At 45.5% G+C, this 10,038-nt stretch overlaps 1 protein-coding gene across 3 annotated transcripts in view; it reads left to right on the plus strand.

Annotated features, from left to right (window-relative positions):
- The window catches only part of SF3B1 (splicing factor 3b subunit 1), a 43,621-nt gene extending 41,085 nt beyond the window's left edge, over positions 1–2,536 (plus strand). For 2 of the 3 annotated variants that reach the window (XM_008063084.1, XM_021715017.1), the window contains one exon: positions 195–677. In XM_008063084.1, the coding sequence (XP_008061275.1) occupies positions 195–353 (159 nt within the window). In that variant the 3' untranslated portion in view covers positions 354–677. Of the gene's footprint in view, positions 1–194 lie in introns of all 3 variants that reach the window. The other variant, XM_021715016.1, reaches the window with a different exon arrangement.
- Positions 2,537–10,038: the final 7,502 nt, after the last annotated feature.

A 10,038-nucleotide genomic window follows, 5' to 3' on the forward strand; every position in this document is an offset into this window, starting at 1 on the left:
GGGGGCAGGGTAGGGCTGTATGGTGAAGGTGTTAGCTTTTGTCTGTTGCAATCTGGGGTAATTGCTAGGCTTCTCCTCACTCTCCCAGGGAAATGTTGCCGATCATACCTTTATGGCTGGTTTGTTAGTTGTGTTAAGGTTATATGTGATTTTGCATATTGAAACAGTGTAACCTTTCCCTTATTCTATTCTAGGGTCTTTTTCACCCAGCCCGGAAAGTCAGAGATGTATATTGGAAAATTTACAATTCCATCTACATTGGTTCCCAGGACGCTCTCATAGCCCATTACCCAAGGATCTACAACGATGATAAGAACACCTATATTCGTTATGAACTTGACTATATCTTATAATTTTATTGTTTGTTTTGTGTTTAATGCACAGCTTCACACCTTAAACTTGCTTTGATTTGGTGATGTAAACTTTTAAGCATTGCAGATCAGCATAGGACTGGTCATAGAGGAAGAGCTAGAAATCCAGTAGCATGATTTTTAAATAACCTGTCTTTGTTTTTGATGTTAAACAGTAAACGCCAGTAGTGACCAAGAACACAGTGAACACACACAATACTGGAGGGATTTCATTTTTAATTCATCTTTATGAAGATTTAGAATTCATTCCTTGTGTTTAAAGGGAATGTTTAATTGAGAAATAAACATTTGTGTACAAAATGCTAATTTGTGCGTGTTTTTTGAACATGACTTGTAAAATGCGAGACTTTGATAAAGTATTGGTTTGTGTAGAAAAAGTGGCTTAATTTAATTTTCTGTCACCTGGTTTATAGAAAGTAGTTTGCAGAATACAAACTATGAAGTGATGCCATCTTTGTCAAAATTCCATTGTTCTGTTAACAATGACAGTGAGATGAGTAACCTTGGGCGGGGGGAATCTTCCCCTCACTAGCACAACCATTCTATCACCTTTTTTGCTGAACTGTCTTGGGTCATATTATCTTGTGCTTACATAGCGCCTTTCATCTCTTGATTTCTCAAAATGCTTTACAGACATGTTTCGAGGAAGCAGTTGAAGTCATGGCCAGCTCCTGCCAGCTCTGCTGGGTTAGAGAGTAGGAGGGTTGCTTCCAAGCTGGTTTCTGCCTGTTGGGAGTGAGGCTGCTGAGCAATGCTGATAGAACAAGGCCATCTTGGGCTTCTCCCATGTCATAAGCCACTGCCCAATAGTGTATTCAGTAAAGTGCCTCTTGAGCACCCACTGTAACCCACTGTATGTGGCCATTGGGCTTAGATGCAGGGGACACAAAGGTGCATGTGACCTGCCCTTATCCTGAATTACAGTCTAATGAGAAGGGGGTATGCATCATGCAGATGCCTTATGTACTGTGGAACAGATAATAAACTAAGTTAGACCAAGTGCCCAGCATAAACGGAATGAGATGCATTTAATTCTGTAGGAACCAAGCATTAAGGCAGCACAATGTTATTTTTTGGCAGATGTTTCAAATTATTTTCTGCTTTTCCTAATTTTGTTTTATGGCCCCAATGTCTTACTTTTGCCCCTCTGACTTCCTGTACTGTTTTTACTTTTTTGTTGTGTCTCCCTGTGTCAGTGTTTCTGTGAATTCTAGAGGAACAACAGTACTGCAGACAGCAGCAGAGCTGATGACTGCTACTGTGAGTCAAAGCACGTGTGCGGTTAAGTTTGTGTGCCATGCTGGTCACAACTGAGGGTCCCTGCTTGGAAACTTAGAAACAACTTGCAATTGACTTATAACAGATGGATACTGAGCATGAACTGAGGTTCCAAGCAGAATATAGTTCTGTTCCTTTTGTGACATAAGTTTCTGAAAACATGTAGTCCTTGTATAGTAGAAGTAAACGCCAATTCCAACCTGTCTTTGCATTCTAGAAGTTTTTTGGCAGTACCTACCATGCACCTTTCAGTCTTGCTGTTCTTTGTAGGTGTTGTCAAATGGCCGTCAGTAATCACCAATGAGAGTTGGCTACAATCAGATTTTATGTTAAACAGTTCTTGGGAAGATTTAGTTACATTTTCTGCTCAGGTACTTCCACGGCTTCAGTGTGCTTGATCCAGGCTACACATGGAATATATACTTTGCAGTGGCAGGATGGAGCAGAGGAGACTACCACTCCTTCAGGGGCTCTTTACTGAGACAGGCAGTTTTGAGGACAGAGGGGGGAAGTACTGAAGGCTATAACTGAAAAATTGGGACCAAATGGAGGCTCACAGATGCTTGGATTGTCTTGTGTTTATTGACTAAGGAAAGCATTTTGTGATACACTTAAGTGAAAGACGCTATGTTAAGTTGTAACTATCTTCTGAAAGACCTTTCACATTTTGGTGTTTCTATAAACCAAACTTAAGCAGAAGAAATGTTCTTAAGGGGACAGAGGGTGGGATTTCTGTGGGCTTTTGGGTTTTTCTGTGGGCTGTTGCCCTCTAATGGAATTGATCTCTTGGCTGTTTGGTTTTTTTTCATACTGTATTTTTAAAATTTGTTGTACGGTGCCCTGTGAGCATCGAATACCACCAGATGAATAAACTGATGATCTCTCAAGTCTTAGTAGACCACTTTTTAATCCTAGTGACTCCATATTGTTGTCACACATACAGCACTGTTGTGGTTGTGCCATTTTGATAACATGGAGCTCTTTGCGTTGTTTCCAAATAGGAAACTTACTGATGAAAAACCAGAGACCTTTTTCTTTATTAGGTAAGAAACCAAAACAGACAGTTGCAGCTATGTAGTGTTAGTTGTTTGGCACTTTGCTTTCCAGTGACTCTTAAATCTTGTAACGTTAAAAGAAGCAAAACCACAGCTGCCCCAGGGCTTCTCAACCTCAGCAGTTACTGACATTTGGGGCCAGACAAGTCATTGTTGGGGGCTGGCTTGTACATTGTAGGATGTTGAGCTGAATCGCAGACCTCTACCCTCATGCCTCTAGAGGGCAAAATCTCCCTGGGTTGAGGACACTGTGCTAGCTTCAGATCATTGTTTAAGTAGGACTCATACTAATAATAAAATCAAAGCACTGAGTTTGGGGCAGCAGGTGCCTAGGAAGTAACTAGGAATACTATTTAGCAAAAGCTCCCCGTAAGTTCCTAGGGAAAACAGGCTGTGAAAGTGTGTGGGATATTGGCTGCTTACTGGTCCCCAGAGCATCTTTGGCATGCACAGTTGGAGCCAGGGGTATAGCACTGCGGGTGACCTCGTGCGCCACTCAAATCCTGACCAGTCTCACATTCTCTCCTTTGAGCTGGGTTATGTGGTATGGCTGGAGAAAGGCAGGTAGGCACGGAGACCTTTCTCCCTGTTTAAGAAATGAGGATAGGGATGTGTGCTGTGGAAGCACTTTGGAAGGCTGAGGTGGGAGAATTGCTTGAGCCCAGGTGTTTGAGACCAGCCTAGGCAACATGGTGAGACTTTGTCTCTACAAAAAAAATTTAAAAATTAGCTGGGCGTGGTGGCACGTGCCCGTAGTCCCAGCTATTCATGAGCCTGAGGTAGGGCAGGATGGCCTGAGTCCAGAAGGTCGAGACTGTGGTGAGCTATGATTGTGCCACTGCACTCCAGCCTGGGTGACGATGAGACCCTGGTTCAAAAAAAAAAAAGTGGATAAGAAGGCACAGAATTTAAGGCAACTTGGTAGAGAATAAGATTTGCAGAGCAGTCAAGATTTGTAGACAGGAGGGAGGACACGAGAACAGAGAGTGTTATTTAGTGATGTCTTTAGCGTTCCTGCTAGAAAAATGACATTTTAAGGGGTTTTCTTTATTTTGTGGATTCTAAAAAGATTTATTTATTTATTTATTTTGAGTTGGAGTCTCACTCTGTTGCTCAGACTGGAGTGCAATGACCACTCCTGGCCACCGCAGCCTCGACCTGCTGGGCTCCGGCGATCCTTCCGCCTCAGCCTTCCAAGTAGCTGGAACTACAGGTGCACGCTACCACGGCCGGCTAATTTTTGATTTATTGTAGAGATGAGGTCTTGCCAAGTTGCGTAGGCGGTTCTCGAACCTGCGGGCTCAGGCAATTCACTCACCTCGGCCTCCCAAAGTGCGGGATTACAGGGTGAGCCACCGAGCCTGTCTCTAAAAAGATATTTATAAAAGGACATGCTTGGGTATTATGTTGGACAAATACGGTTTTTAATAGCCCAATGAATATTAAATTACTTTGGAAGGAAATTTTTAATAAGTTAGCTGAGAAGTTTGGGGGATTGACTCCGAAGTGTTATCCTAGAATATCTTTGTTTTGGAAAATAAATTGCAAGTAGGATATGTTACTAGTTGTTTCTATACCTGACTGCCTCCAAACTTAAAAAAATTGCAAATATTGAGGAAAGTTGAAAGAATTAGTAGAGCAAGCACTTGTATATCTTTCATCTAAATTCAGCAATTAAAATTCTGCTGTATTTTGCTCTTTTTGTGTTCATGGGCCAGTTTTTAGTTGGCATTACTAGAGCGAAACCTGGGGGTGGATAGAATAGTCACACAGTGGAGATCGAGTGAGTTTCTACGGGGACGGAGGGTGGAGGTCAGGCCCAGGCAAGGGATTTTCTTGAACGGGAAGAGCAGCATCTTTCCCTGTGTCTGTAAGGGAGGAGACATGGTGGGATGGAGGCGTGAAGAGCTCATCTATGGCATGTTAGGGTATCCAGATAGTTTTCTTAGTCCCTGAGAAACAAGTCTACATAAGTGAAGAAAATCAGATTTGTGCAGACAGTTCAAACACAAAACACACCTTGGTAAAGCTTAGCATGCGCTGGTGTCTGCAATAGTGTGTCATCAGTAAGCAGATGCTCTGTGTAGCTTTGATCACAGAAGCATTTGGGAAGAAAAGCACTTGGCACTGACTGTTGGGGAAGAGCTGTTCCCATGACACCTGTCCAAGTCATTGTCACTGGTGTGTGGTCTGGACCAGCACTGGTCATGGGGAGACTTGTGGAAACACACTCTTATGCTCCAGTCCAACTCTGTGGAATGAGAAGGTTCCAGTGATTCGTAGATACGTACAGGTTTGAGAAGCCTGGGTTTAGACACTGCTGTGTTCCCAAGTCAGGGCATAGTCATGGAAGGGACAGTGGTTATTGGGGGTAGGGCAATTGGGTCTGCAGACACAGCAACAGAAGTGGTCGGGGCACCTCTACGACGTGCTTTGCTGAAACCTAGGTGATGCCAAACAGGGACAAGTAGGCCTTCTTGGTGCATAAAATCAACTACTTTTTCCAAGAAAACAGGCCAGGTGACGTAGCTAATAGGTCTTGTCCTGCCACTTACTTGCTGGGGAACCGTGGTTGGAAGAGAGCAGTTCCCTCTTGATGTTGGTGTGAGTTGACCTGGGCGGGGGCAGCCTGGTGGTGACCCTGCTCTGCCCTCACTGCACCACGAGGGGAGAGCAGGGGTGTCAGCACAAGGCTTAGCAGTTGGCTCTGCAGTTTGTCATGGACAGGCCATTCACGGGCTGTGTGACCCAGGCAAGTCATCTGGCCTTTCTGTGCCTGTTTCCTAATCTGTAGAATGATGATGGTCATAGAACTGCCTCAATAAGTGGTGTTTCTGTTTTCTTTTTTTTTTTGAATTGGAGTCACTCTGTCACCCAGCCTGGAGGGCAGTGGCATGCTCATGGCCACCACAGACTCAACCTGCTGGGCTCAGGCAATACTTCTGCCTCAGCCTTCCAAGTAGCTGGAACTACAGGTATGTGCTACTATGCCCAGCTAAATTTTTTTTATTTATTGTAGAGATGAGATCTCGCCAAGTTGCCAGGCTGGTCTCGAACCCACGGACTCAGGTAATCCTCTCACCTCAGCCTCCCAAAGTACTGGGATTACAGGTGTGAGCCACCGCTCCCAGCCAAGTGGCATTTCTTATAGAGATAGACGGAGGTCATGCACATGAGGCAAATGCCCAAGTTCAGGGCTTGGACGGGTGACAGCTGTTGCTGTGAGCAGCACTGAATAATCATGAGGGTGGAGACTTGCTTGTAATTGCTGACACTGGAGGGCTGGTGATTGGTAGGGGGTTTGAGGAGAGGGCATTTTGGAGACGACTCTTGAGGAAGCAAAAGAAGGAACTCAACAGATGGGAGGCCTGTAGGGATAGGGGTGGTTGGTTGGATAGATCTGCAGGTATAGCAAAGAGAGGACTAAGGTATGGGTGGGTGCAGGTGAGAACTTGGAGGCGCCAATTTGCTCTCCAAATCTTCAAGTCATTTTAGATGGAGTTGGTTGCTGCCTAATGGTTAGAAGAACCTGGAGCACACGCCTCAAATTTTAAGTCTCTAGGAATAGTGACAGGATTGTGCCCCAAGTGCTTAGCAAATGAGATGTGTCCATTTTCTTCTTTTGTTTTTTTGAGTTGGGGTCTCACTGTTGTCCAGGCTGGAGTGCAGTGCAGTCTTGACCTCCTGGGCTCAGGTGATCCTTCCACCTCAGCCTTCCAAGTACAGGCATGTGTCACCATGCCTGGCTAATTTTTTGATTTACTATAGAGATGAGGTCTTGCCAAGTTGATCAGACTGGTCTTGAACCCCTGAGCTCAGGCACTCCTCTCACCTCCGTCTCCCAAAGTGCTGGGATTACAGGCGTGAGCCATTGTGCCCAGCTCTGGCTAAATTTTTTTTTTTTTTTGAGTTGGAGTCTCACTCTGTCACCCAGACTGGAGAGCAGTGGCCGCTCCCGGCCACCACAGCCTCGACCTGCTGGGCTCCGGCAATCCTTCTGTCTCAGCCTTCCCAGTAGCCGGAATTACAGGCACGTGCTACCACGCCCGGCTGATTTTTTGATTTATTGTAGAGATGAGGTCTCGCTGCCCAGGCGGGTCTTGAACCCGCGGGCTCAGGCAATCCACTCACCTCAGCCTCCCAAAGGCACGGGACTACAGGCTGAGTCACCGAACCCGGCTCATTTCCATTTTCTTTTCTCCTTTTTTTTTTTTTTTTTGAGTTGGAATCTCACTGTTTTGCCCAGGCTGGAGCGCAGTGGCATGCTCACAGCTACCACAGACTCAACCTGCCTCAGCTTTCCAAGTAGCTGGAATCACAGGTGTGCGCCACCATGCCTGGCTACTTTTTTGATTTCTTGTAGCGATGAGGTCTCACCAAGTTGCCCAGGTTGGTCTCGAACTCCTGGGCTCAGGCAATCCTCTCACATCCGCCTCCCAAAGTGTGGGATCATAGATGTCAGCCACCATTCCTAGCCGTTTCCATTTTCTAATAGGCATTTTAAACATTTTCGTTGGTGGAGTACTCATGAACAAAGGATCTACTTGGCTTTTGAGTTTATGAAATCACAAGGGAGTTTGAGAAATATATTTTCAGGATATAAGCAGTATATCCATAACTTAAGTCATGAGGACTTCATCCATTTACTTGGCAAATACATGCCAGCAATCTCCACAGCACTTGCTAGCTGCTGTGTGTATGAGGGGAACCCCCCCAAAACCCAGAATTCATTCACTTTAAAAAATGTGTATTTATTCTTACATGTTTAAACTTTAGTCTTCAAAGTACTCTGATGATATGCACCTACTGAGACACTTTTTCCCCTGCTTAAAACAGTTTTTGAACTCGTCAATTTTGATGCCTTTGACCGTCTGCCATTTTTTGTTTCACATCTTCTACATTGGCAAAATGTTTCCCTTTGAGGACTTTTTACATCGGGGAAACAAAAAGAAAATTTCCTTGAGGCAAGATCAGGAGAATAGGGGGGTGGGGCACAGGGGTCATGCCATTTTTGGTCCAAAACTGATGAACATTCGGCGTGGTGTGGGTAGATGCACTGGTAAATCACCCATTATGAAATGGGCAAAAGCACTGAAAGACTCTTAAAAAAAATTCACTAAAGCTGAACTCAGCCTTTCACATCAACACTAGCTGATGCACACTGATGCCGAGAGGTTCCTAGAACGCTTACCTAGAGAGGGTATCCTGTACTACAAAGGCCTGTCCTCCAAAATAGAATTGTTTTTCTGGGGTGCTCCCTCGTATAGTTGAAAATGTCCTTCCCTGAAAGATGGCAGAGAAAACATCCAAGAAACAGCCACAGAGAGAAGACCAGGAACAAAGCAGCCTGCCAAGCTTGGGGGCTTGGGGGGGTGGAGGGGGGTGGGAAGTTCAGAAGACGAGCATCCTTCCTTTGGAGAAAGTGTGATGAGGAGGGAGGGAGAACAGAAGGCCACTGGGCAACCCCCTCGGGTCCCCTCCCACTGTGGGAGCTTTTCTGTCCTCTCAATAAATCCTACTTTCAAAAAAAAAGGCCACTTCCAGGGAGAAGTTAGGATAGCACCCTGATGCTGAGAGGAGGCAGAGAACCTTGGCAAGGTGGTGGAGATGTCTGGGGCTAAGTCTGGGAAAGTGTGGGCGCACGGATAGCCAGGGATGAGGAGCCATGGAAGCCCAGACATGGCTCCACGGAACCAGAACCCGGACCTGCCCCATCTGCTCACATCTAAACCCAGCACCAAGAGCAGGGCTGTCCTCATCAGGCGCCTGGTGTGTATTTATTGAACTCGAGTGGGGGCGATGCACGTGGATTCAGACTATGGAATGCCTCTGAGGCCGGCCAGTCTCTAAACTGGATCTTACAGGGCGTCGGAAACCACCGACAGTTCACCATTCACTGATGAGTAAATGAATACATTTTTATTGGTGGTTTTAAAGAAGGGAGATGGTGTGAACTGAACCATGCTTACTGCAAGGTTCCGGGCTCATCTCCTTGATCCAGACCACAGATCTATATAAAGAGTTTATCTACCAAGTTTTCTCAGAGTTGAGTTAGAGAAGACATACACCGACTGTCAGGGCCCCCACCCAACCCCTTCTTTCCACCCCTCCACCGTGGCACTGTGGCCTGCTGGCCCCTGTCTCAAAGCCAGCCAGTCATTGCCAGTCACTGCCAATCCCTGCCAATCGCCGCCATCCATAGCCAATTTCTGCCTACCACTCTTAATTCATGCCTATCACTCCCAGTCCCTGCCAATAATTCCCATTCCGTGCCAATCACTCCCAATCCCTGCCGACAACTGCCAATTACTTTCATTCACTGTTAATCCTTACCTATCACTCCCAATCCCTGCCAATTTCTCTCAATCCTTGCCAATCACTCCCAATCCCTGTCACTCACTCTCAATCACTGTCTATCCCTCCCAGTCCCTGCCAACCCCTCCCAGTCCTTGCCAATGACTCTCAATCATTGCCAATCCCTGCCAGTCACTCCAAATCTCTCAAATCCCTGCCAGCCATGCCCAATCATTGCCAGATACCAGAGCCAATTGCAGAAGGGGATTATTTTAAGCTAGTTTTGTGTTCTTCAAATCACTTGCTTATTTGTTTCTTTCCCTAAAAAGTTTAATCTTTAGAAGTTTAGAGAATATTAGTCAGATAAATGACTTTTTATACCACAAAGGAATCTAGAATATTCTGTATTTTTCAGGGGAAAATAGTTAATAGTGAGTCTTCCTAAACACCCTGGCTAATTTGATTTGCAGACTTCAGGACTTTCTTTTCCATATGAGGTGGTGGGACAGATGGGCTCTTTGTGTCGTTCCTGGAGCCTGGGACAGTGACAGGCTGCCACTGACTAGCCACCCCGAGGGATCATGCATGCACGTGGTGACAAGGCAAGGTGACAAGCTGGGGGTGCTCTGCAAATTTTAATGATGTATCCATCTTCACCCCAAATTATACATCTTCTAGATCTTGCTATGTAATATTTCTCTTAGATTAAAAAAGCCTCTTCTGGCTCTAATAAGAAAGATCTTGAGTTATCAACAATTACCGTCCAATATGTTATTGAAAGGAGTCGAGCCAGTTGACTACTTTGTGACAGTTCTGAGTCCAGTTCCTGAAGGTTTACCTGGCTTGCTGGAGCTGTCTTCAAGGTCTCAAGCAATGTGGAATTGTAGCAAAGAAGGAGTGGCCTGAGAGATGCTGGCACTGGTGATTCCTCAGCACTGTCTTGTGTCGAAAGAAAAGACTGTGCAGGAAAACCCTTTTAGAGGCAACACTACTTCCTCTAGTGCTGAAATGCTTGTCTTATTTATGTTGACAGAATCACT

This window comes from Carlito syrichta, unplaced genomic scaffold, assembly GCF_000164805.1.
Source record: "Carlito syrichta isolate Samal-C Ts95f unplaced genomic scaffold, Tarsius_syrichta-2.0.1 Scaffold306547, whole genome shotgun sequence".
Taxonomy (NCBI): domain Eukaryota; kingdom Metazoa; phylum Chordata; class Mammalia; order Primates; family Tarsiidae; genus Carlito; species Carlito syrichta.